At 40.8% G+C, this 27,978-nt stretch overlaps 1 protein-coding gene across 2 annotated transcripts in view; it reads left to right on the top strand.

Moving 5' to 3' along the window:
- The window catches only part of RELN (reelin), a 306,374-nt gene that overhangs the window by 242,396 nt on the left and 36,000 nt on the right, over window positions 1-27,978 (top strand). For both annotated transcript variants that reach the window (XM_069801790.1, XM_069801791.1), the window contains exons 31-44: window positions 1,214-1,290; window positions 5,381-5,539; window positions 7,407-7,595; window positions 7,817-8,090; window positions 9,512-9,652; window positions 9,748-9,925; window positions 11,401-11,485; window positions 14,682-14,864; window positions 16,329-16,500; window positions 16,583-16,685; window positions 19,208-19,437; window positions 22,155-22,375; window positions 23,382-23,529; window positions 26,858-27,116. In XM_069801790.1, the coding sequence (XP_069657891.1) occupies window positions 1,214-1,290; window positions 5,381-5,539; window positions 7,407-7,595; window positions 7,817-8,090; window positions 9,512-9,652; window positions 9,748-9,925; window positions 11,401-11,485; window positions 14,682-14,864; window positions 16,329-16,500; window positions 16,583-16,685; window positions 19,208-19,437; window positions 22,155-22,375; window positions 23,382-23,529; window positions 26,858-27,116 (2,419 nt within the window). The remainder of the gene's footprint in view (window positions 1-1,213; window positions 1,291-5,380; window positions 5,540-7,406; window positions 7,596-7,816; window positions 8,091-9,511; window positions 9,653-9,747; window positions 9,926-11,400; window positions 11,486-14,681; window positions 14,865-16,328; window positions 16,501-16,582; window positions 16,686-19,207; window positions 19,438-22,154; window positions 22,376-23,381; window positions 23,530-26,857; window positions 27,117-27,978) is intronic.

Below are 27,978 nucleotides of genomic sequence, written 5' to 3'. Positions count from 1 at the left end.
CATCATAGGGATGAGTCCAGGTTCCCTGCTCTGTTCAGGCACTGTTTCAGGTGTGCAACACAGACAACCTGTGAGATAGATGAGGGGGCAATGGCATTCTCAGTCATCTCTATGCTCTTTACATTAGTTATGACCAGATAAGACTCAAATGAATGTTGGAGACATGCAATGAAATTTGGTGAGTGAGCAGCAGGACATTGATTGAAACGAATTGCTGTTACATAGCACAATAGTGCACATCTAAGAGGAAATGTAAAGTACTCTGACACCACAGAGTCACAACTAAAAATATCCGTTCAGCAAGGATACCAGGGCATCACTGCAGATTGGGAAAAAAAATTAACAATATTTTGGAGCACAAGGATGGGATAATTATTAATTCAAATATAGCTAAATAGGGGTGTTCCAGGCTAATCCAAAGTTCTGTCAATAAAACCAGCAACGCTGTCTCAAAGGGATGTTGCAGCTTTAGAATGGTTGCAGAAAAAGGTTATGGGGAAAATCAAGGACATGGGAAAACTTTCATGCAGAGAGACAGATGAAAAGGTTGCCATGGTTTACAGTAGAAAGGAATAAGAGAAGGCAGGGAAGTGATAAAAGCACTGACTACAGGGAAGGTTGCAAGAAAGGCAGATCAGGAAGATTTTTTCCCTGTCTCATGACATAAGAACAAGAGGATATTCAATGAAATCAAAATGTATAGGTTCAAAATCAAAAGGTCTACTTCACAAAATGTCCCATGAACGCTTTTCACTGAAAACTGTTTATATCAAGAGTTTAAGGACCAAAAGGGGTTTGGTGGTTTAGTGAGGATATAATAATTTTATTAAAACTCTAATATTGTATTTTAAAGCTTAAACCAGTTTCCAGTTACAAGAAGTCAAGGTAAGATCTGATATAAGGAGCAGATTTGCCTGCTTTGGAGATTTTTCATCTTTGTGTGAAAGAAGAAACTGCTAAATACTGCTATTCAGTCCAACAATACATTTATTAGGTGCAGGATCAATAAACCACATCACCTTCTTCTGTCTTGGATCCTTCACTGTTTACTATGGCCATGCTTTATTTCACTGGGAATATTACCTAATCAATAAGCCTGGAATAATGACTTAGCTGAAAATGCCACATTAGCTAAGAGAGGAGAGTTATCCTGACTGATCTTGCGCTATCAGAACATACTTACACTTCTCTTCTGCCCTAATTTTTTTAACAGGCTAGTTCAATTTTATGTACAAATTGGAAGCAAGGCTGTTGGTAACTCCTGCAACAGACCAAGAGCCAGGAATGAAGGTAAAGCTGCTTTTCTTTATAATAAGCTTTTTGTATTTTCGGTCTTCTACAGTGATTTTGCCTTTTACTGCCTTTACAAAATAAAAAAGTTTGTTTTATTTTTAACATAAATCAGTTAACCCTTCAGTTTTCATAAATGGTGCAGAAAACTATTTACTTTTGGTCCACATTTGTATTTATAACTTTTTCCACCAAACCTAACGGTGATCTATCAGTAGGAGTAACTGTTGGAGCTGTGATGGTTTAGAAAGACAACATTTACAAGATAAGGAGTAATAGCTTTTATTAAACTGCTTGATAGTATTGGAAAACAGGTAAACTTACAAGTATGTAGGACTTTCTTCAGGTCTGAAATAAAAAGAATAAAATTAGAGTTCAGGATAAAGTGGGCAACCTCCATTTCTGACCTGAAGAAAAGCTGTGTGCCTGAAAACTTGTTCAGCTTCTCAGCTACACCAGTGGGTCTAATAGAAGATTGCCTTCCAACTCAAGCTTATGCATGATTTACCTGAAATTCAAAATTATAAAGCCACAGCTGAATAAATATTTAGTCTAAAGAAATTCATCTTTCCCAGCTGTCTCCTCTCTTATTTTATCCACATGCTTAGAGTTATTGGGACAGGGGGCTGATATTTGTGTTTGGGAAGGATCAGCAGAGTTTTGGGAGCAGATTCCCCATGTAAAGTCATCCAGTTGCATGAATCATAGAATCATAGAATGGTTTGGGTTGGAAGGGACCTTAAAAATCATATAGTTCCAACCGCCCTGCCATGGGCAGGGACACCTTCCACTGGACCAGGTTGCTCAAAGCCCCATCCAACCTGGCCTTGAACACTTCCAGGAGGTGACATCCACAACCTCTCTGGGCAACCTGTTTCAGTGCCTCACCACCCTCACAGTGAAGAACTTCTTCCTAACATCTAGTCTAAATCTACCCTCTTCCAGTTTAAAATGGTTACCCCTTGTCCTATCACTACACTCCCTATTAAAGAGCCCCTCCCCATCTTTCCTGTAGGCCCCCTTTCAGTATTGAAAGGCCGCTATAAGGTCTCCCCAGAGCCTTCTCTTCTCCAGGCTGAACAGCCTTAACTCTCTCAGCCTGTCCTCATAGGAGAGGTGCTCCAGCCCTCTGATCATCTTCGAGGCCCTCCTCTGGACCTGCTTGAGCAGGTCCATGTCTTTCTTATGTTGGGGTCCCCAGAGTTGAACACAGTACTCCAGGTGGGGTCTCACCAGAGCGGAGTAGAGGAAGAGAATCACTTCCCTCGACCTGCTGGTCACAATTCTCTTGATGCAGCCCAGGATAAGGTTGGCTTTCTGGGCTGCAAACGCACATTGTCGGGTCATATTGAGTTTCTGGTCATCCAACAGCCCTAAGTCCTTTATTTGCAGGGCTGCTCTCAATCCACTCATCACCCAGTGTGTATTTGTGCTTGGGATTGGCCCAACCCATGTGCAGGACCTTGCACTTGGCCTTGTTGAACTTCATAAGGTTCTCATGGACTCACTTCTCAAGCCTGTCAAGGTCTCTCTGGATGGTATCCCATCCCTCCAGCGTGTCGACCACACCACACAGCTTGGTGTCATCAGCAAACTTGCTGAGCGTGCAGTCAATCCCACTGTCCATGTCGCCAACAAAGATGTTAAACAACACCAGTCCCAACACCAACCCCTGAGGAATGCCACTCATCACTGATCTCCACTTGAACACAGAGTCGTTGACTGCAACTCTTTGAGTGTGACCATCTGGCCAATTCCTTATCCACCAAGTGGTCCATCCCTCAAATACATGTCTCTCCAATTTAGAGACAAGGATGTTGTGCAGAACAGTGTCAAACACTTTGCACAAGTCCAGCTAGATGATGTCCATTGCTATTCTCTTATCGACCAATGCTGTAACCCCATCGTAGAAGGCCACCAAATTTGTCAGGCATGATTTGCCCTTAGTGAAGCCATGTTGGCTGTCACCAATCACCTCCTTATTTTCCATGTGCCTTAGCGTAGTTTCCAGGAGGATCTGCTCCATGATCTTGCCAGGCACAGAGGTAACACCGACTGGCCTGTAGTTCCCCAGGTCTTCCTTTTTTCCCTTTTTAATAATGGGGGTTATGTTTCCCCTTTCCCAGTCAGTGGGAACTTCACCAAACTGCCACAACTTCTCAAATATGATGAATAGTGAGTTAGCTGCTTCATCTGCAAGTTCCCTCAGGACCTGTGGATGCATCTCATCAGGTCGCGTGGACTTGTGCACCTTCAGGTTCCTTAGATGGTCTCAAACCCGATCCCCTCCTATAGTGGGCAGTTCTTCACTCTCCCAGTCCCTGCCCTTGCCTTCTGCAACTTGGGTGGTATGGCTGGAGCACTTGCTGGTGAAGACTGAGGCAAAAAAGTTGTTGGGTACCTCAGCCTTCTCCATGTCCCAGGTAACCAGGCCTCCTGTTTCCTTCTGGAGAGGCCCCACATTTTCCCTAGTCTTCCTTTTATCACTGATGTACCTATAGAAGCTTTTCTTGTTTCCCTTGACATCCCTGGCCAGATTTAATTTTATCAGGGCTTTGGCTTTCCTAACCTGATCCCTGGCTGCTTGGACAATTTCTCTGTATTCCTCCCAGGCTACCTGTCCTTGCTTCCGCTCTCTGTAGGCTTCCTTTTTGTGTCAGAGTTTGTCCAGGAGCTCCTTGTTCATCCACACAGGCCTCCTGGTGTTTTTGCCTGACTTCCTCTTTGTTGGGATGCATCACTCCTGAGCTTGGAGGAGGTGATCCTTGACTATTAACCAGCTTGCTTGGGCCCTTCTCCCCTCCAGGGCTGTATCCCATGGTACTCTACCAAGCAGATCCCTGAAGAGGCCAAAGTCTGCTCTCCTGAAGTCCAGGGTAGCGAGCTTCCTGTGCAGCCTCCTCACTGCCCTAAGGATCTTGAACTCCACCATTTCACAGTCACTGCAGCCAAGGCTGCCCTTGAGCTCCACATTCCCCACCAGCCCCTCCTTGTTGGTGAGAACAAGGTCCAGAATAGCACCTCTCCTTATTGGCTCCTCCATCACTTGGAGAAGGAAGTTATCACCAATACATTCCAGGAACCTTCTGGATTGCTTATGCCCTGCCGTGTCATCGCTCCAACAGATATCGGGGTGGTTGAAGTCCGCCATGAGGACCAGGGCTTGTGAACATGAGGCTGCTCCTACCTGTCTATAGAGGGCCTCATCTGCTCAGTCTTCCTGGTCGGGTGGCCTGTAGCAGACCCCCATTATAATGTCACCTTTCAATGAAGACAAACCACTGACATCTGGTAGATGAGAAAACTTCATTTTCCTCTCAGTGTAAATCATTTAACATCAGTGGGCTGTTTCCTGATGTGTGGCACTTACATTGATACTGACTCAGAACTGTCATCTTTCAGCACAGATTACAGTGAGGGTTTGATTCTTCTCTCATTTGCACCAGTATAAGACACAAGAAAATCCTTTCTTTGAACATAATCCAGTATAGAAGAGTTTTAAGAGAAGAAATATACTTAAGTGCTTCTTTCTTGTATTATCCCCTTTGATGAGCTCATAAGTGACTTCACAATTCTGCTATGTCCTAGTATTTGCCATACTGTGTGATAGATACCAAGACTATCTTAAATTATCTAAATACTATGATAATTAACTTTTAAGGATGCTGTGAACTTGCATAGGTAGCATGAGCATTGTGAACTACCCATATTGGGAGCCCAGCTATCAGAATTACAACTCAGTGTCCCACACAAAATGCAAGGATACCCAACATGAAATAAATACTGAATATATGAAGAATGTCACATTATTCCTATCGTTTCTGTGGTACAATCGTTAGTTTCACCAAGGTAGTAAAAGATTTGATCCTTTGAGTTTGGTGAAGACAAGCAGCTGGTGAGCCCACATCATCTTTGCAGTAGGACTTCGTCCACAGAATGCTCCTGGACCAGGAGATGCCAAAAGGGATGGGGAGATGCCAAAAGTCACGTGCACTGAACGGAGGTTGGCAGCTCCTGAGCACAGGCTGAAGAGTTGTCCCCCTTTGCTCTGTACAGTCAGACTAACTGTCTTTCTTAATTTTAAATATAGGGCTTATTGTTCAATACACAAATGACAACGGGATCACTTGGCATTTGCTGCGAGAGCTGGACTTCATGTCGTACCTGGAACCCCAAGTTGTTTCGATAGACTTACCTCGGGAGGCCAAAACCCCTGCCACCGCTTTCCGATGGTGGCAGCCACAACATGGTAAGCAACACCATCCTAAAAATTCATTAAGCAGCTTTACATGACCCACATGTCAATGCTTCTCAGTGTGGACGTGTTCTGCAGAAACCTCAGCTTGCCAAAAAATACAGTATGGTGAACAGTTGGGTGCTGTAAGAACATATTTAGGCTTTCCTCAGTCACACTACAGACATGATTTTATTTACAGCAACAAGTGGAATAGTGGGCTAAGAGTAAAATTGTGTAAGAGCTAAATTTAAACCAAAGATGCTGAGACATAACAAAGGGGAGAGGAAAACAATATTACACAGAAAAGCCTAAATAAGATTAGAGGATTTACCTGAGTATAGAGTGACCTGGGATGCAAAATGGCTTGCACACTTTATCTCATTTTTTCTCTGTTTTGGAAGAGGAGGCATAACTTGGCCTTGAATCCACCTACCTGGTGGCTCCCTTCTCACTATTTTAATATCTCCACACTGCAAAACAGGACCCCCATCCCCTGCCATTTCTGGTGTCCCAGCACCCTGCTCCCCACTCCCCTGCCTTCTGCTGCACTTCCAAAGCCCACTCAGCCACTTCCCACATCCTCAGCTGAAAGTAAATCCCTAATGCTGACTGATACCTACAGCCGCTGTGAGAGCTACCAGCTTGCATGGGGGCATGCTACCACTATTAAATGTGTCCTGATTAAGTGTCTTGCCTTTGTGCAAGACAGCAGCTCCTGGATCCCTGCAGGAAATATAAGGTCATATTCAGAAATACAGCAGAGTACATTTTAACAGCAATTCCCTGGGGAGAAAAGCACACAGCTTACATTCAGGTAATTATGGTATGCAGCTTCTTGGATATAATCTATCATTTTGATGGCTGCTTTTTATTCGTACATTTTCTTACAATGTAGGTGCTGGAGTTAATTGTCCTCACTAGACAAGAGAGTAGGCAAAGCAAGAGGGATGTGATTTAGTTAAGCAGCCAGTTCATTTGGGAAAAATGCTGTGCACCACAGACCCTTGTTCTGCCACGATCATTTGCACTGGTGAATGGCACAATGTCAGACCCATTGCTCCCTACCTGTGTCCTGCCTGTGGCTGCTTGCTCTGTGGGCACCTAGATGACATCTGTCCTGGCTGAGAGCATTCACTCTAAGACCACCTGAAGGCAGTCCTGTGGCTCCTAGTAAGAGGGAGAGTTTATGACTGGAGGTTGAAATACCACCTTCCATACCAGTGCCCATAGATGACAACCACTCCTCATTACAGATATTAACTCCTTCGTAGACTGTCCTCTGTCTGCCATAACTCAGTGCAGAGTGGCCCTATCAGCCATGACCCACATTCCTCATAGTGGCAAGACAAAAGTCCTGGCACATTGCTGCGAGCTTACAATTTATTGCCAAGACTGAGATGCCTGTAGGCTAGAGAGCAAGAAAAGAGAGGTTTTCAGGAAGGAGAAAGTGAAGAGCACTTCTATGAATATCATCTATATCAAGAGCCTTCAGCATTTTCCTTTGTGTACTATCCTCTTCCATACAAAAGGTACTTTGGGAACTAGACAGAGGCCTTTTTGATTTAGCTGTGGGGAACTGCAGGAAGGTTTTGACCCATAAAATGAAAATCCCCAATCCAGAGGCTCAGGGAGTGTCTCATTCAAACACAGGAAGAGCGTATGATGATGAAGGCACTGAAGCTTGAGAAATGAAGAGGGAAATACCTGTGTTTATCCAAAATAGAAACATACTCCAGGTTCATCCTTGAGCCATGACTTAGTCTTGTTTAACAGTGCTCAGTCTACATGACTGAGCAGTGCTCACTGGGTGAACACAGGATATGGGCATAAAAAATAACTTACAGAGACTCCACTAACCTGCCCGTTCTGCTTTTTATAGGGAAGCATTCAGCTCAGTGGGCTTTGGATGATGTCCTTATTGGGATGAATGACAGCTCTCAGACTGGCTTCCAGGATAAATTTGATGGAACTGTGGATTTACAAGCAAGCTGGTACAGAATACAAGGAGGTCAAGTAGACATCGACTGCCTGTCTATGGATACAGCTCTGATCTTCAGTGAAAACACTGGTATGTGTCACCAAACATTGCTACATTTGTACGAGTCTATTTTACAAATTATTTATGGGTCAAGGTTTTACAAGATGGGAGCTATAGAAAAAATCAGGTATATAGTAATCTGCAGGAAAGAGAAGGCTGAAAAAAGGTGAAAATACAGATAACATTTGAATGACTACTGAAAGCATATGCATAAGGTATACTTTTTTTTGTCTGCTTTTCTCTTTTCTTAGGAAAACCTCGTTATGCGGAGACTTGGGACTTCCACGTATCAGCGTCCACTTTCTTGCAGTTTGAGCTGAGCATGGGTTGCAGCAAGCCATACAGCAATTCCCATAGCATTCACCTGCAGTATTCTTTAAACAATGGGAGAGACTGGCATCTGGTGACAGAGGAGTGCGTCCCTCCAACCATCGGCTGTCAGCACTACACGGAGAGCTCCATCTACACTTCAGAAAGATTCCAAAACTGGAAGAGAATTACAGTCTACCTCCCACCCTCAACCAAGTGAGCACTGTTCTTCTGGCTGTTTAGCATGATACAGATTTTGCTGATCTAATTTGAGCAAACATCCCCCAGCTTGGGAGTTTTCTGCATGTCTTTTAAATTATTCAATGTATGTTGTCACGCCATCGGAATTTTAAATTTCACTTCAAAATATTACATCAGATATAGTGTGAACTGCAGGAACTTAAGGAAGTAACACCTTTGGATGAGTGAATTCTTAAGTCTTGCCTATAATCTATGACAGCAAGAACAGGAATGCTACACCAAGCTTTTCTAACATTTACCCAATAAGAAGCAAAAATTAATGCCCTGAGCCATCCTTTCATATAAAAGTATTTTCTGTCATTGCACGTAAGTTGTCATCCAACATTTAGGCATGTTAGTTATGGCATCCAGCAAGTCAAAACACATGTTACTGGATGTGCCACCTCTGCCCTTTTGACTGGGAAGAGAGTTCCGCCTGCCTCCTAATGATATCACACGGTTGTAAATGGATGTGGCAGATATGCTGGCATCCGTCTCTGAATAAAACCGTGCACTGGTTTAGAAATAACAGATGATTATGATATTGCTTACCATTATTCTGAATAGTTCTGTAATTCTTCAAAGCACCCTGCACATTGCCTCTGCAAATTTCACCACCAAGAAAACACAGTGGTAAAAATGGGCACACAGTAAATGAACTAGTACTGGGGTTCACATCTTAGTTTCTAATTCCATAGTTCACTCCAGAGGACCACACATCTTCTTCCAAAGAATCTTCTTCACAAATATAATGATAACCTGATCCTGTCAAAGTCTGAGGGCAATTCTCTGTGCGTTGTCCACAGCACATTTCCTGCCTGAACAAATGGAAGATTATCTAACCCATAGGATTTTGATAGATTTTTGTTCCCAAAATACTTTCCTCATGTGACAAGGCAGTCGACAATCACAGCAGTGTGTATGCATGTGCATGTTTGTACATATATACTCATACGTTGTTATATATATGAAAATATGTAATCGTTTTTTCCTTACACAACACTTAGTAAAAATGAACTTTCATTACTTCTTACTTTATTGAAGCGATTATATTGTTTTAACTCTGCTAGCAACACATGGAGCTGTGGAATTCTAATGTAGCCAATAGTTTCTGCTCAACCACTTTGCTGACCAGCAAGAGTTGCAGCAATGTTGACTTTCTTCGTTTTCACTTTGAGCACCTTCCTTTAGAGTCTGCTGGAATTTTGCCTAAAAACTAACCTGAGAAATTGAAACTTCCAGTTTCAACTGGAATATTAATCTTTTCCAAATACAGGGAGTCATGCTTATTAATATGCTTTTCTTCTCCTAAAGTCTATGGCATTTTCTTTATTATTTAGCACTTTGTGGAGCAGACATTTTGAAGCCTGAAATACATTTACTCTGTTTTTTTCTAGCTCTCCCAGAACACGGTTCAGATGGATTCAGTACAACTATGCTTCTGGTGTTGATTCTTGGGCTATTGATAATGTGGTCCTGGCTACAGGGTGCCCCTGGATGTGCTCAGGCCACGGCATCTGTGATGCAGGTCATTGTGTGTAAGTAGCAACCTGCTTAACCTGCTTCATCGAAAGGATGTTGTGTTTTATCTAAGCCAGATGGATAACACCTTTTCCTCCCAATTTGTTGTTAGGTGTGACAGAGGCTTTGGTGGTCCGTACTGTGTCCCTGTCATTCCTCTGCCGTCTGTCCTGAAGGATGATTTCAATGGTAACTTGCATCCAGACCTTTGGCCTGAGGTCTACGGTGCTGAGAGGGGAAACCTGAATGGTGACACCATCAAGTCTGGAACAGCTCTCATTTTTAAAGGGGTCAGAGATTACTTACACTGAAAAATTGAACAAAAACCAGTAGACTTAAAAACAGAATGTAAATTTTTTGTTGTTTCCCCCCCCATATGTTTATGTCAAAGTCTTTAGGCTAGAATTTGACATTTTCATTTTTCTTGTCTTTTTCTGCCCTAAATATGCACCATGTTTGTCACAGTTGTTTCTTATGAACAAATGGGTTTAATTTGTTTGTTAGCTATTACTTTCATTTGTGGTATAAATTCCTCCTTAACCACCAAAGGAAAAGAATGAAACTCTGCGGCTGAGATTCCTGAGGCCAAATGAGTGATTTGGAAATATGGTACACATTACAATCAACTGAGTTTGTGTCTTGAAATCCCCTGAATGGCTTTTGAGTATTTTGAATAATACAAATTAGTCAGCACTGTAGTCTGTGTAATCAGTGTTTGTGTAGTTAGCCTGTGTTTTACTTAATTCTATCGTTTTGAAGTTTTCTAGCTCTTTAAGAATTTTTTTTGTTAATTACAGGTTAAAAAAGGCCAGGAAATATCATATTTTCTGAACTTCTCAGTTCTTCAACAAAACACATAATAAAAAGACTTTTGTTCACATAAGCACACAAATTTTAAGCTCACACATGAGTCTTCATTTGACACTGTGAATTCAGGTGCCCCAAAAATGCAAAGTTTAATAATGTTTGGTGTAGAAATGAATTCTTTAGAAATATTTCTTTGCAAAACCTGGGTTCCAGTTCAACTCTTTACATCATTTAAATCACAAATCACAGGATGCAAATTGTCTAAAACTTTAATTGGTTGTTCCTGCTGGTTGTTCCCCTGGGGGAATGGGTCTGAGAAAGAGGGAAGCTCTTAGAGGTGGTTTGCCAGATCTCTGCAGAACAGGGACTGGCTCTGGCCCCAGGATCCACACAACACTGAGCTCATCTGTAGAGATGGACAGGACCTTAGGGTTCACAATGAGGTTTCCTGTCTGCTCCCTTTCATTACTGCTCTAAGTCAAGAGGTTGCCCCAGAAGAGGATATTTGTACAAAATATTTTTTGAGGCACGGAAAAGAGCTCCTAGAGAGGAGTCTTCCTGCCTGGAAATTAGGGTCCTTGGCTACTATACAATTTGCCCAAAAAATTAGTATACTAGCTTGGACTCAATATCTGAGTAAGTCAGAGCTTGCAGATCAGCTCACATCCCAGTGGTTCAGAGCATGAACTGAATGAGCTGTGCCTGTGTCTGTACCTGATCACGTAGCTGTGCCTCTGGTAGTGACACACACTTATACCTAGCCCTTTCCTTTACTATGGCTCACTTTGCCAAGGCTATCACTGTCCTCATTATCTGCCTGGGAGAAGGTGTAGAGCAAAGAACTGTCTCTCTCGCTGCCACCAGCAGTCAGTAACAGACAACGTCCAGACAACAGTAAGCTGCAGAGCATCTTCAATAGTGGGAACTGAGATTCACACTATATATTCTGTATTTGCAGGAAGGACTAAGAATGCTGGTTTCAAGAGATCTAGATTGCACTAATACCGTGTACATCCAATTTTCATTTAAATTTATTGCCAAAGGTAAGATCACTGTTGATTTCCTATCACTTCTCTAGCTTTATTCATACATACTAGCATCACAGAAAAGAAGATGGATTTACATTTTCAACTTCAGTGTACATGTTCATCAGTTTATGGTAGATAATGTCAGAATTTGTTTAGGATTCTGCATCATCCCTACCTTGCTACCAGCCTACATGGCTGTCTGTGCAGTTCCTAAGAAAAAAGTAAACTGTAGTGGTATCAAAACCAGCACAGCTAGTACAGTCTTTGAGCAGAAGAGAAACAAAATAGCTTAAGATTTTTTAGAGATTTTGCAGTATGTTGGGAAAAAAATGAATTTATCAGTTTTTTAAGTCATAAAATGGGGCCTATAGTAGATTACTTAAGGGACTGATAGTGAACTATAGGGTTTTTAATTTTCAAGCTTCAGTCCACTGCATTAAAAGCTCTTACCATTTGACTTCCTAGTAGGTATCTTAGAAATGACTAAAACTCCATAATTCTATTTAATTGTGTATGAAGAATAGGCTTTGCAAGCCAAGTTTACACGTTGGTGTAACAAGCTTGAGATAGTTTCTCTAGTACAAGTATTTTCAAGCCAATGATTCAGTCTTACCCTGCTCCAAGTCCTGCCATCTCTGGCTTTGCAAAATAATTTTATCCAAGTCAGAAGTGACATGGTGGAGACCCAATAACCTGGTTGAGGGTTTGAGTCACTACCAGGCAATTTCAGAAGTTTTTCCCAGCATTGCTTGTAGAACCAGCACTTCCAGTCTGAACCCTCAACATGCAAAAACTCCTCTCCCTTTGATGGAAGGTGGAAGACGTTCATAGCTTCTGCGGGAAGCTCAGCACTCTGGGACTGGACCCTAACTGACTTGCCATTTGCCAAAGGACAGCATGAAAATAGTTTTGAACCACCTCATTCTTCCTAAATAAATATCTTAGCCAAATGTCTGTATGGGCAAGTAAAAATGTACCTCTTTAATAGGCATTTAATCATATCTACTTGGCTATTTATTACTATTGTTTAAGTACTTATGGAAAAGAGAGAAAACAGTAACAGCCAGAAACATAACATGCCCCAAAACAATAACATGCCCAATATTTCATGTTTAAAAGCACAATCTTTGTGAAGACTTCTTTTACAGAACTATGCCTTGAAAATATTTCTACATATGATCCTTGCCAAAATATTAAAAAATATGATGAGTAAAAACATCATTCTGAAAGGCAGGAATAGCCAAAGGCTCAAGGCTGGGTTTTGACACTTGACCCACAAGAGGTAAAGCAGTGAAACTCCAGGACAAATCTTTTCTCATTAAATATATATGGCTTGCCAGCCCTAGGCCTGGATCCAGGACTTAGTCCCAACAAGCTCCCTAATGTTGGATGCAAATCAACACAGCTGGGCACATCTCTAGCTCTAAGCATTAAGAGCAGTGTGTTGTTTACTGTTAATTGCCACAGATAAGCTGAAATCAGCTCCTGTCTGCAAATACCTCCTCCCTGCTCTGTTCCACATGCAGTGGTTGGAGACTTTGCGCTGGAGCAGAGTGGAGGGGGAGTGTGCACATCAGGCACTTTGGCTTCAGCAAATTTGGTTAATTTAAGAACAGAACATGGGAGAAACTTGCACAGTAATGCATAGTGAGGCAGGGATGAAGAAACTGTCCCTTAGTCCTTTTCTGCTGCTAGTTCCTGCCCTCAGACTGAGTTTTTGGGGACGTGCCATCACTGTGCCACAATACGAAGGGAGTAGAGAGTGTAAATTTGTCTGAGTGAGAACTCAGCTCAGAGATACCGTCACTCAGATGCTGATGTTCCTAGTCAGCAAGTCAGGCACAGACCAAACATACACTGGGAATGGAGCTTGTGTAGGGTAACCAGCATCAAGTGCAAGTGCTGGTCTTTAATCAGCATGTGTTAACAGCTAGAGCTGTAAACAGCCTTTATTGACTCTTTAAAGCTTTAAGTAGAAAAAGGAGGAATTGGTGGTCAGAAAATGCAAATTTTACTCTCAGTTCTAGCACTGATTTTTAGGCCTAGCTTAAAGCACAGAATATTGCTTTTTTTGTTGTTGTTAAAACATGCTAATAAAGATCCTCAGTGCTTTCCATCAATTATATGATTTCTGGGCATGAATGTGCTCGTATCAGTGTCTGCTGTCGGAGCCATAGACTATAAATTTGTGAGGATAAGGATGGTGTCTTTATCTGTGGGTGCTGCAGAAGGTGATGATAATGCCTGGTACCTGGGAAAAACAAACAAATAAATATTGAATTACTGAAAAATGTCTGTGGTAGAAGGAGCTGGTTTATTCTAATCTAAAAAATCATAACACTGAGATAGCTTCTCATCTAAGTAATTAACTGTGACTGTCGTGGTTTAACCCCAGCCAGCAACTAAGCACCACACAGCCGCTCACTCACTTCCCCCACACCCAGCAGGATGGAAGAGAGAATCGGAAAAAAAGTAAAACTCATGGGTTGAGATAAAGACAGTTTAATGGACAGAAAGGAAAATAATAATAACAATAACAATAATAATAAAAGAATCGGAACACTCAAACCAAGTGATGCACAATGCAATTGCTCACCACTCGCTGACCAATACCCAGTTAGTTCCCGAGCAGCAATCCGCCCCCCCAGTCAACTCCCCCCAGTTTACACACTGGGCATGACGTCACATGGTATGGAATATCCCTTTGGCCAGTTTGGGTCAGCTGTCCTGGCTGTGTCCCCTCCCAACTGCTTGTGCCCCTCCAGCCTTCTTGCTGGCTGGGCATGAGAAGCTGAAAAATCCTGGACTTAGTCTAAACACTACTTAGCAAAAACTGAAAACATCAGTGTGTTATCAACATTCTTCTCATACTGAATCCAAAACATAACACTATATCAGCTGCTAGAAAGAAAATTAACTCTATCAGCCAAAGCGAGGACAGTGACCATACATGTAATGAACAGCAATGTAAATTTAGCCCCTAATTTATTAGCATTTTGCAGACACTCAAGCAAGGGAAAGCACAGGAACACGTATATGTACAATACACATGTAATGTCTCAACAGCTTAAGTTGTTGTTAAAGGAAGCCCATACTCTGTAATAGGTGTCAGAGTAACCTAACTGTATTTACACTTGAAGAAGTGTTTTTGAGCTAGTGCTTTTTAAAACCAGATTATAATGAATGTAAATGCATGTGCTCTCTGCTCCAGGCACCCCTGAGAGGTCTCATTCCATCCTGCTGCAATATTCTGTCAACGGTGGCATCACTTGGCACCTGATAGATGAGTTTTACTTCACACAGACTACAGATGTCCTCTTTATTAATGTTCCTCTGCCCTATGCAGCCCAAAGCAATGCAACGCGGTTCAGGCTCTGGCAACCTTACAACAACGGTAAGGAAGAGACACCTGTGGGACTCCAGGTCTACACTTGCACAGCTAAGCATCTGTAGGAGGCTAGATTTTTGAACTCAACAATAATAGACACTCTTAAATCATGTTTTCTTATATTTGAACTCCTTCAGTTAAAATTATCGCAGGATTATGTTTACTGTTTTTGTAAAGCCACTGTATGGTCTAGAGTGAAAGTACCTTAACTTAATACCCCTTGACTGTGTGCAGAGGACTATCAGCTTTGGTCCTGGAGGGACTGGGAGATCAAGCAACACCAATAAAGTTAACTTCAGTCAGGTTCTTCTCATTATTTTTAATGGATCTGATTCTCGTTTACACTAAGGCCCCATTAGAATGCTCCAATTATACAAAAGTGTCCCAAGTGTAAATGGGAACTGGGCCTACCTTGCTCAGAATTAACTAGGCATTAAAAACCCATCTAGAAAGAGTATATAGTGAGCAGTTAATCTTTTGATTAAATTGTAAAGAACTGTAGAAAACCACAAGAGGAACGCAGCTCATTCCTCCTGATTACAGAAGATGTGCCAGCTGAAGAAAGCTCTCCTCTGCTCTCAGTTACTTTGAGCACATCTCTTAGCAGGAGCTGACATTAAGGGCTCTAAAGAATTCCAGCAATCATTTAGAGACAGTGATACAGCAACAATTTATTCCATGCAGGCAAATGCCTAGCACACCTCTAACAAAAAATCAAATTGAAATCCAGTCCTAAGAATCCAGTTCCAGTTCATTCTTCTGGTGGGTCCTGCCTAATACATTTAACTAAACTTTTCTTGCAGACGTTATCCTTAAGTAGTAATTTTATTTAAAAGAAGCCTTGAACTTTCTCCAATCAACACAAAGGCTTTTAGATAGATTAAAAAAACAGTTACACAAAAGATCTGGCAATCTAATCCTTCCTTTCCAGTTTGAAATCACCAGTTTTCCAACATATTTGAATTCATAATCCATTGGAGAGAAGGTCACTCAGAGTTGCCTTCTCTCTTGAAGAGCTCTTGCCAGGTAAACACAGGCTGCTGAGTGCAAGGAAAAAGGTGTAGAATGAAATCATCCTTTCAGGCTGCTTGAGCTGTACAGCAACTTCTCATTTAGATGATTCTTAATTAAAGAAGACATTGATGCTACAGTTTCAAAGTAAATGTGATTTTAACAGAAGATAATTGTTCAACACAGGTTTTTCACTCTTCAGTTTGCTGTGACTTCTATAAATTTTAGAGGAATAAAAGTTAATTCTGTAGGGTCAGGCTGCAGACCAGTATGGGGACTATTTTCATGGAAAAAAGAAAATTTTATATCTCCCATTTGCATTTTCATGGAAAATGAAAATAGTGAAGCCACGCTTTTAGCACCCTTTTCTCCATGTAATCCATAAATACTGGCTACTGTTCTTCTCTCTAATAATAGTAGTATTAGGTCTTAATAGGAATGTTCTGCTTTTCTTTCTAGGCAAAAAAGAAGAAATCTGGATTATTGATGACTTCATTATTGATGGAAATAACCTAAAGAATCCCATGATCCTTTTGGATACATTTGACTTCGGTCCCAAAGAGGACAACTGGTTTTTCTATCCTGGTGGAAACATTGGGCTTTATTGCCCATATTCATCTAAAGGAGCTCCGTAAGCATCTCTCAGCAATAAATTAGAAAGAAGTGACTGTGTAATAAACTGAGTCTAAAGTACTCCTTTCTTTTTTTTACAGGGAAGAAGATTCGGCTATGGTATTTGTTTCAAATGAAGTTGGAGAACACTCCATTACAACAAGGGACCTGAGTGTAAATGAAAACACTATAATCCAATTTGAGGTACTTGTCCTCAGAAAGTTATTTTGCCTTTTGCTTGGAGAGTTCTGTTCTTTCAGGTTCTGCTCTTTGGTGTATTTGCTGAGCTGTTAGGTTTGCCAAGAAGAGAAGCCTGTCTAATCTCCCTTGTAATTGCTTTGATATTACTTTCCCTCATGTAGGTGTATCATGAAGCTTTTTCTACACAGATAAGGGAAATTTCTGCCTCAAAGTCTTCTGCTTTCTTGCCTAAATTACTACTTTGTCCATGCCTGTATACTTGCACGGATAGCATTAAAGTCCATGTCCTACGAGTTGGAGAGTCACCACTGGCAGACAAGACGATGAGCAAAATATAATGAGGGTCCATATTGCCACTTCACAGCCTGCTCAGGCTAAGTGTGCAGCATTTCCATGAGCTGACCCAGTGGAAAGCTATGACTTCATCTGTGACACTAGAAATTAATTTTTCCTACCTGCTGGCTTAACTTCACTGTTGTACTTTCTCAGAGAGCCAAGGTTCTGCTTTCCTTTTGCTTCTACCCATGCTTTCATAGACACCCTAGAGGAAGCTGTTCTTTGGCCATGATGGCCTGAATTCATCCCACCTTAGGGAGTTATCTAAACCTCATGAATAAGGAGCATATTTTTTTTGCTTCTCATATAGTGAGTGTAAACAGGTACCCCAATGACAACACATAGTCTAAATTAAACTGTGTTTCTGGTTTATCCTAAAATCTAAACTGTGCATTGGCTAGGGCAGCTACTGAGGGGAGTAACCATTTAGCCTAGTATGTATTAGTTTAGAGGGGTCATTATATTGTAATCGAGAAATTGTAAAAGAATCTTTCATGTAAATTGCCATGCCACAATTACCAGGCTGCTTTTAACAAAGATGTAGCATGCTGTAGCGTTAAACAGCAAATGATACCAGTTTATAAACAATTTCTAAAATTATACTAAGGGTTTTCCAAGAAAACTAGGTTTAGCTGTGTACTCATGCACGCTTCAGTTTGTCATGCAACTAATTTATAAATTATTGAATGCAAACCATTTTCTGTTTTAAAATATAGATTACAGCCTGTAGAACAAAAATGTTTGAGGTCACTTTAAGACATTCATAAGTCTTCAGAGCATTAACCTCATAAAATCTACATTCTTACTCCCATATGTGGTAAGAACATTGTTTTCAGCTCACGTTTTTGAGGACGTTAGTATAAATGAAGAAGTTATGCATAATGCAGTAGAGTTTCTTTCTATGTCTCAAGAGTCAAAACCTATATTGGGTCAAGCATTTCTCTAAGCTTCCAGATGAGTAGACAACCCTTCTAGTCAAATGTAGGTTGATGGGATGCATGTGCGCTGAGCAGTGATGAAGGAAATTCGATGTAGGATACGTTTTCAACATTCATGCACAGTTCTAAGTATTACTGCATTTTAGAAATAAATAGATTTTCATTACAGAGCAGCATGTTAGAAAGACACTTATTTTCTATTACAAAGATAAGTAAAAACCCCAAAATATTTCATAGTTCTAGTACAGGCTTTGTATTACATCAGCAATGGGTTTTTATTTATTGCATGGTAAGTATAGTACATCTTATTTTATATGATAGTCACCCTGTAAGGGAACTAATTCTTCTTTTATATAACCAATTGGAAACTAAAAGAACATCTTAATATCAGTGTGAAAGAAAAGCAGACTAATTTGCACTGGGTGCATGGAGAAAATATGTCTTAAGAGGTCTCAGATTCTGTACAAAACATCATTTTATGTTTTCTTTGGTAGTAGAATGGTTGTGCATGTTAGTTTTCTGCCTTTTCTACTGTTCTCTACATCAGGAAACTTGTAAGAACACCATGAGAAGTTTGACACTGCCAAACTATGTTTTGGTGTGACAGTGAATCTAAATCCAATCCAGCTATGATACTCTTTTAATGCTGTCTCCTAGGGCTTTGCTGCTATACATGAGCAAATGGGTAGAGAGTATGAAAGCTGAAGAGCATATTGAAGTGATACAGCACACAATCTGTGGCATAAGGGTGGGTTTTTTTGGAAGTGTAACATAAAAGAGGACCACAGTGCAACTCAGCAATTAATAAAAAGTTTATGTTTGCACATTTTGTTTTAATATTTCTGGCTTTAAAAATGCACTTTTTTTTTGTGCTGTGATTACTTCAGTACCTGCCAGCAGACTGCAAGAGCTCATGCATTTGCTCCAGCAATGTTAGCAACTCTCCTTTGGGATTTTGTCTAATTAACTTTATGGTTTTCTCTTAGTAGAAGTAGTTGGGGATTTCATATTACATTCATTTTATGATAAGCCAGAGTGCGGTATGCCCATGTACTGGTAGGGCAATGTGCAAGAGTTCATGTTCATGTTCTGAGTGCATCACCCCAGTTGTTAAATGAGTTCCCAAATCACCATTTTCGTGGGCTAAATAAATACCATACCAAATGGGGGAGGCTGACTAAGACAAGGAGTGATTAGGAGTCCCACAGCCTGCCCTGTGTCATTCTCTGCATTTCATGTCTTGGCCTCCAGATCAATATTGGCTGCACCACTGATAGCTCCTCTGCTGACCCAGTAAAGCTGGAGTTCTCACGAGATCTGGGGGCAACCTGGCACCTGCTGCTCCCCTTGTGCTACAGCAGCAGCAGCCACCTCAGCTCCCTGTGCTCCACTGAGCATCACCCAAGTAGCACTTACTACGCAGGCACCACCCAGGGCTGGAGAAGGGAGGTCATTCACTTTGGAAAACTGCACCTCTGTGGGTAAGTGTCCAGCTCCTATTCCTGCCCAGCTGCTTGTTGGTTTGTTTTTATTTCTGTTTTCCAACCAAAATGTTCTCCCAGCGCAAGAGTGGTGCATAAGAACTGTGGCACTAGAGCAGACCTGATGACCAATTTTTCTCTGTTTTTTGTCCCGAATGTTAGTTAGTGTTCAGGTGATTCCCAAAAATATGCTGGGCCTAACACTAATGCAGAATAACCACAGATAATTTCCTATTTATCCAAATATCTAACCGGTGACATTTTTATGAAAGTGTGTTGCCTGGTAAAATTAATCCAGAGCTGACTGTCCTTAAACTGCTTTGAATGTTCTTTACTGCAGTGCATTAGCCATTTGAATTCATCAGGGATATTCTTGCATGAAACTGGAGATCCATTTGAAAATGCAGTAAAATGTGAGCTTATATAAACTTGATTCTACTTCAATGTAAGGAAATGGACTGATCTAAATACTCAAGGTCTCTTGTAGCTGTAAAGTTCTCTGATTCTGAGAAATTAACTGCTGCAGTCACTCAGAAACTTGAAGTTTGTGGAACAAACCAGATTGGAAGATAATAGATACATAGCATAGAAAAACAGTATGTGCTAGCAGGCATAATAATATGTAACTTTTCAAAGTACAAAACAGTACTGTTTACTTTTTCAGGGAAAACTGTCTTCTAGCATCAACTCAGTTTTTGTAAAAAAACACATCATTAAGGATGAAACTGTAGCATGTATGAATGAAAATGAGCTATGCAACTATGAGACTGAGTATGAAACTACTGCATGCAGTGGGCCCTCTACTGAATAAGCAGCCCTATATGTGCCTCTGAAAATATCAAAAGACCTATATAAGAGATGAGAACCAAGTTTGGAAAGCCTGGATCTTTAATAATTTAAGAAAATGTTTAAATTTTAAATGTGAATTTTCTGGTTTATGACAGTTAACGTTTCAAGCATGGAATAGGTAACCATCTCTTGCAGCAGCTCATTTGTCCTTCTGGTTTTGCCCAAAAGAATTTCATTTGACCCTTTACCCAACTACCAATGCATCCCTCCAAATGAAAATTTTGACTGTGCAGCCTTCCAGGTATTTTTAGTCCTCTGTTCCTGACTGTTGCTATCCTGTTCACCTGCCTTCCCTCCTATTCCTGGCCCAACATGCGAGGCCAGAAGCCAATTGCTGATAGCCTGCCAAACCCAGCAACACAGAGCAGCTTCCATGGAGCATTCAGTGCCATGAAATTCTTGGGCCAGAGGGCTGAAGGGGGATTTTCTCCACCAGAATCCACTGGAATAACAAGAAGAAAACTCCAAACCTGACTCCTTGCGTAATTATAAAAACAACCCAGCCTTTTGTTCCCCAAAGTGTCAAGTGATTATATTTAAATGAAGATGAAGACATTTTCAGTTACTTCCACTACATATGTTATTTTAGAAATTAACATATGTTCTCAGCAGACAGCTGTAACTTAGTAGTCCACTTATGTCCTGAAGGAAAAGCCCAGAGCCTGGTCAGCCGGTGAAGAAACCCCTACTGACTTCAGCAAGACCGGTATTTCACTCTCTGCTTCAGACACAAGTCACGCTTAACCCTTGCCAGAGAAGGACCTGACGTGCCTCAGGGGTGGGATGAATTCAGCCCCTGGGGCAGAGATCTCCTGTGAAGAGGAGCTTACAACACCTCCAGCCTCACACTTGTGTCCTTCACCTCAGGGTGCACTAAAATGTTTTTGACTTCCAGCAGGACTCCGGTTCTCGGGTAGCTTTCTTGAAACTCTTAGTAGTATCCCCACCCATCAGCTATCCCTTATCACCTGAATCCTCTCACAAAAATTCCTTTTTAGCAAATCAAGACCAAAAAAACTCATCAGCTACCAGTGCTATTGATTCACCTGCTGCACTTGGATATCTCTAATAAGGCACATTAAACATGCAAGGCAATTAAGTGCTTTTCCCTTCTCGCTCTTCTGGTTTCCTTCCTCCTTTAAAACATTTTCTCAATTGGGAATAAAATTAGTCTCTCAAGTGTTTTTCCCCATTTCAGTTTGTTTTCCCTCCTTCCCCAGTCCGTTCCTCTTTATATGCAGCATTGATGTGAGTAGCACTTAGGAGGTGAATTAAAAATGACAGGGCAGCACCCAAAGGAAAATATAGTTTAGATTAACAACTTGCAATATTAGTCTGGTTTAAGATTAAGCCACCCGAAAGCAAGCTGAATACCTGGTGACATGGCAGATCATGTCTTCTTTCCACATAATTGAGGGTGAGATCCTACCACCCCAGCTCCACAGGTGGTCTCCCTGGGGGCAGGGTGGCAGCGTTAAGTAGGATTTCACTCTCCAGGAGAGGGTGAAAGTAGCCCAGTCTGACCCAGACACTGTACGCCAAAGCAGAAGAAAATCCATCAGATGATGGCCATTCATCCTCCCCATGAACGATGAAGAGAAGAGTGGTTAGATTTCAAATCCCATTTTCAAGTCCATCATTCAGTTTTGGTATTACAACTAATGAATAATGTTATTTTTATTTCTGTCCATACTTGGGTTAAACGTCAACATAAAGATGCATGAGGTACTGAAGGAATTAGATATAGCTATTTATCAAGCCAGTTCCAACAGAAAGAATACTATATATATGCATAGTTTGGTGTATATATGGAATACAGAAAAGATGGAACTGTTATTTAAAGTAAGTACACTTTATGCCTTTTTCAGGTTGGCAAGGTTCAGATGGTACCAAGGATTTTACCCTGCTGGATCCCAGCCAGTGACTTGGGCCATTGACAACGTGTACATCGGCCCGCAGTGCGAGGAGATGTGCAATGGGCACGGCAGCTGTATCAATGGCACAAAGTGCATCTGTGACCCCGGGTACTCTGGGCCAACCTGCAAAATAAGTACCAAGAACTCCGACTTCCTTAAGGATGATTTTGAAGGTATCTCTTTGGGGGGTGTCTGAATTCTGCCTGTCTTAGTGAAACCCAGCACTCAGGGGATAAAACAGCAAAGTCTTCCTCACTGCTGCATGCTTCTGAATGTAATTTGTGCTGTGGAGGTATTCACATAAACGAAGTAGTTTAGATGTCATTCTCAAGCATGGTTTGTGAATGTCTGATGGCTATCAGTTGTCTGGTGTGGAGCGTTTGACTCTTTGTGAAGTTGTTAAGATCTTCACCAAAACAGAATTTCCTGAAACTGCATGTAGAAAATAATTTTAGAAGAAAATGGCAGTTTGATGGTAGTTTGACTTCAGCACAGACAGAATGCATGCAAGCGAGGCAAACAATGGAGGGCTTTAAGGTTGTGTGGTTTCTCACTACAAGGGAAATCTAAGTGGCCTTAATATGGCAAACATCATTTCAGAGCAGACCATGTGTCTCAGTGGTGAGGGCCACTGCTTGGCAGGCACAGCAGACCCCAAGCGAGCAGTGCCAGGAGGGAACCCAAAGCCTCATGCGTGCCTAGGTACATACAGCATCCACACACACAACTCTAAAACCACCTCGAGGTTTCCCCTGCTAGCAAGCATGGCAAGAAAAGCATGTTTTGAATAAAGCAGCACCTGTAAACCAAACTCAGCCCTTCATAGGTGCTGCTGTTCATTTTCAATTTTGCCAGCCCTTGCTTGCATGCTACCACATGGCACTCAAAGTTTCTTTTACAGACCTGGGTACTTTGTTGTTATCTTTGAAAAAAAATGAAGAAAAGTAGAAAATCCTGTGAATAACTGGAGACTATGACCCAAACTTCATACTTCTGTGTTTATTTTGTTTATTTTATTTTGATTCATGGCAGTCTTCTAGAAAACATTGCATCGGAAATACTACATATTTGTTCACTCTGCATGTGATGTTTAATTTAGCTCTCCTCCTCTGGAAATAGTACTCTTGCAGTAGGAGCGCTTTAGAGTAAATCATAAATATGTATTTACTTTGTATTCAGGTCAGCTGGAGTCAGATAGGTTCCTGCTTGTAAGTGGTGGAAAGCCATCAAGGAAATGTGGTATCATGTCTGGAGGAAACAACCTTTTCTTTAATGAAGAAGGCTTACGTATGCTGATGACTCGAGACCTAGATTTGTCACAAGCAAGGTAACACAATTTCAAAGTTCTTTCAGGATTTCACTGAAGAAATAATATACTGAAGAATAATACATATGTGGTACTTCTGTGGTAAAGGCAAGCTGATATATTCTGTGGTCTTTACTCTAGCAAATATTCCATTTTAACCACTGTTACCATTTTAAATTAAATTTAACTTGAACTTTAATGGGATTAACCATTTAAATGATACTTTTTTCCTTGAATAAGAACTCCAGGATCTGATGCCACACCTTCAGTAGTTTATGCAAGTTTTTATTTCTTAAATGCATAACATGAGAAATAAATTGCACGTCACATGCTCTGCTTGTCTTACAGTTTGTTGTATTATGAACCATTGCTGAAACAGGAGTATCTGCTGCCAGTGTAATTCTCACATTCATCATCTCATAATTCTTTCATTTCTGAAGCTTACTTCCTTCTTATTGTGCACATTTCTTTCCAATAATTCACTGAGAAATTCCCAGCAAGCTGTCATCAGCTACACTGAGCACAGCAATTGAAAAACAAATATTTTTAGTGTATTTAGAGATTCTGTTGTATCATTACAGCCTGCAGAGGAGATACCTGATGAGTGAGACATGCTAAGCAAGCCACATTAAAAAAATTTACACTAATACAAATTAAACCACATTCTAATTGCATGCATGCTAACAAATAGCCATAATTTTCTAATTTATTCAATATCTTAGCTTATATCCTTATATTATTACTTCAGAGAGATTGCATTTTCTCTGGGACTTTTCTCTACTGATCTCTTGTAAACACCCTACTCTTCTCTGATGTTCTGTGGGAAACACTTTAATAGGCACTTCATCTCTTTTTGGCTTGTCTTCATTAGCATTGAAGCTTTAAATTATGGTTTAATTGCAGAGCCTCATGGCCGGATGACCTAATTTCTAACCATTATATTTTTTAGATCAGCAACTAGCTAACCCTCAGTGAGGTGTAATATTAAAGATCCCTGTACTGAATTTGTAAGATTCCTTACAGCAAACTTTTTTCAGAACTTGGTAAACACAAACATCAATTCTCTGCACTAATTTGATTTCCTATACCGTTCTGAAATTAAAAGATTGTTTAACAAAAGATACAAGAGATCTTGTAAGTTGCTCCATTAGTCTAAATGACATGTTTTTCTTACTGCTCATGTTCAAAGAACTGTCATTTATCTCTTCTCCATGATAGTCTGTAGCTGGATTTGCATATATTGACCTCAAGGTGTTATATGGACATCAATGACTTCTGTCTTAGTAAAAGGAAAACAAAGCAGTACGTTTAATTTCTTGTATACGCTGATGAAAAGTAACAGTTATTAACAAATAACTGTATGCTCTATTCTGAACAGCAAGGCAGACAGCAGCGGCGTTGCTGGGGGCTGCTCTTTAGCAACCTAAAGTAATTGCAGTGGGATTTTCTTCATTTCCAGGCTGACTCTGTTGGCCACCTGCAAAGCACAACAGATCTGGGGAGACGTTTCAATTTATGGCAGGAATTATGAGAACCAGCGTTTCTAATGGATCTTTTAAAGGGTACTAGACTCAGTAGTCACCTTAAAACCTCCCCTTTTCTTCCAAGGAGATCTCCTGAAGTACAGAGGCAAACAGTGCTGTTGGTGCTGCAAGCCCCGCTCAGCACTCGGGGATTGCAAGTGGACTCTGCAATCCACTGTCCCCTCCCATGATATCTACATTTTAAAGAATTTAACACAGGGGACAGTGTATCACCATCATGGTGATGCCAGTAGCTGAAGCTGCACAGCATGAAATATCAGTAGGGACAGCATATTTTAGGTATCACACCTGATCAAATCCTTTTCAATTCTGAATTACTAGAAGAATATCCACACATTTTAGTGTTACTAGATCTACAAAAAACTTTGCTTTTCCATTTCAAAACAGGCAGAAGCTTTGCAAAATATCTGTGGGATGAGAAGAGAGATATTTAAAATTACTAACTTTTTAATCTGCTAGATGTTACGTTACCTATATTTGAGTGGGTTATTATTATAGTAGTAAAAATTCGGATAAAAGAATAGCAATCCACAGAGAGCAGATTCTACAGAGACAAGGTCACCTGGGTTTATTTCCTTTGAATTATGTGGTGAATGTCAGAGTAAATCTGAGGAGGCACAAAGACTTGCCAGCAGTGAATCCAAGCCATTACAGTTGATATGTTGATCCATGAGGGTCCCCAGTGCTCCTTTACAGCACAAGCAATATGTTATGTCTGGGATGTGGAGTTGGATATAATCTATAGCGAAGGAAGTTATATACAGTAGCAAGAGAAACCATGAGTCACAGTGAGGACTAGAATTAATTGACTTGCGGGTCTGGTGTTTTATTGAAGCTTTGTCTGCCCAGCACCTCTGCAGCCTCCACTCTCAGCGGATCTACCTGCAGATCAAACCAGAGCAAGACTTTTGATATAAAACTTCTTTTGCACCGTTTCATTTAACAGTGAGCCAGGCAGCACTAATGTAATAATAATTAGAACAGATACAACACTCTAAAGCTGTGCAAAAGCTGTGCAAACATGAATTAATACTTGTAATATCCCTGCGAGTCCAATAGGTAAATATCATTACAGCAGCAGTTCCTTCCACTCCAAGTGCATAGTAGAGCTATTTATGAGCATCAGCTAATGGGAAGAATTTCGCAGTTTGATATGAGTCTATTGTGCTGCTTTGGAGAAGCCAATTAAATAGGGGATGAAAGCGCTGGTGTCCCTGGGTGGCTTGGGCTGGCTTCAGGGAAGCCAGCACGTTTAAGCGATGTGATTTAGACAAATTTCCCAGGCTGCCTAAATGGACAAAATGATCCCTGAAAATGAAAAGTGCTTTGTTCTCCTGTCCAGATTTTCTCTGGTTTATGCCAATGGAAAACCAGGATGCTTATTTTGAATTTAAGCATTTCAGCAAATTCATAGCAAATTATGATCTACTTAGGGCACCATTGCTTTTCTGCCACTAAAATCTGTACTCGTGGGCTACAAGATAAGAATTTCACCCAGAATTACGTTTCTGATATTTGCAATACCACCTGCTGTGCAGACAAAAGCTCAAAACATAAATGACCAGCTTTGTTCAGCCTCTTCTGCCTGGCAAACTACCACACAGACAAAATGAATTTTTGTCGTCCCACCTGTCTGTCTACTTCTATTCTGGAGGCTTTATAAAGGAAAGCATAAGATCTCCTAAAGCTGACTCTTACAGCAGGAAATCACGGGGCTAGTCAATAGACAAACTCCAAGTCTCTCTAGTTGGTTATCTAGGATGTTGCAGAAAAGAAATCTTTCCAGTAATTGCTCCCTCTGTTAGATTTGTGCAGTTCTTCATGAGACTGGGATGTGGCAAGGGGGTGCCAGACCCCAGGAGCCAGCCTGTGCTGCTGCAGTATTCACTCAACGGGGGCCTGACGTGGAGCCTTCTCCAGGAGTTCCTCTTCAGTAACTCCAGCAACGTGGGACGATACGTTGCCCTGGAAATTCCCTTGAAGGCCCGTTCCAGCTCCACTCGGCTTCGCTGGTGGCAACCATCTGAGAACGGGCATTTCTACAGTCCCTGGGTAATCGACCAGGTAAGGAAACCTCTGGGTTGGTTTTTTTAATACAACTCTAGACTGTTTTCAGTCTTAATATTTCCTGTTTGTTTGTGTATGTCATTTCACTGGGTCAAGCAAGAATGCTTTGTATAAAGATATTCCAGAATTATAGTAATCTAGCAAAATAATAGAGCACAATTACTGTTTGCTAATCTTGTGTTTTTAAAGCACCCTTCCATGCAGGGTACTGAACTCCCATTTTGGAGCTAGGGAAGTCTTTTATATATGGGTAGAGCCTCAGGTTCACATTGCAGAAGGCCTTACCATGCAACATGCAAGTCTGAGTTTAAACTTTAAAAAACTTCATTTAAAATCTATCCAAATATGTGACTGGCTTGGTAGAATGTAATAGAAAAAAATATTAAAAATGTCAATCTATATCCATCTTCTAAATTTGAAAACAAGGTTTTGTTTCATATTTGGGATTTGCTTCTATAAAGATTATTGTGTTGCTTTGTATGACTTGGTATAAATTTCAAGAAACCCCACTAAAGTGATTGGTCTCTAAGTCATGTTATTGGGCTCTCCAAGTTCAACTTACTTCAATATTTATGAATGTTTTTTTTAAAGGAAATAGTTCAGGTCCTTAGGAGAAAGCCAGAAACTGAACTCCCAGCCATGTTTAATGATATGGTTACAAAATTTTACTTCCCATCCCTCCATTTAAAAATGAAAAAATCCTCATTCTTTCATTCCTATTATCTTCATTGAATGTAGTTATATTAGTTCAGAACAATCAGAAACTGAATTCAGAGTAACAAATGAAGATTAATTCTACCTTGCTTGCTGATGAATAGTAAAATGCTGACGTCTTACAGTCAGTGGCAAAACAGAGCCT

This window comes from Haliaeetus albicilla, chromosome 14 (genome assembly GCF_947461875.1).
Source record: "Haliaeetus albicilla chromosome 14, bHalAlb1.1, whole genome shotgun sequence".
NCBI lineage: Eukaryota > Metazoa > Chordata > Aves > Accipitriformes > Accipitridae > Haliaeetus > Haliaeetus albicilla.
This window is presented reverse-complemented; position numbering and strand designations above follow the sequence as displayed.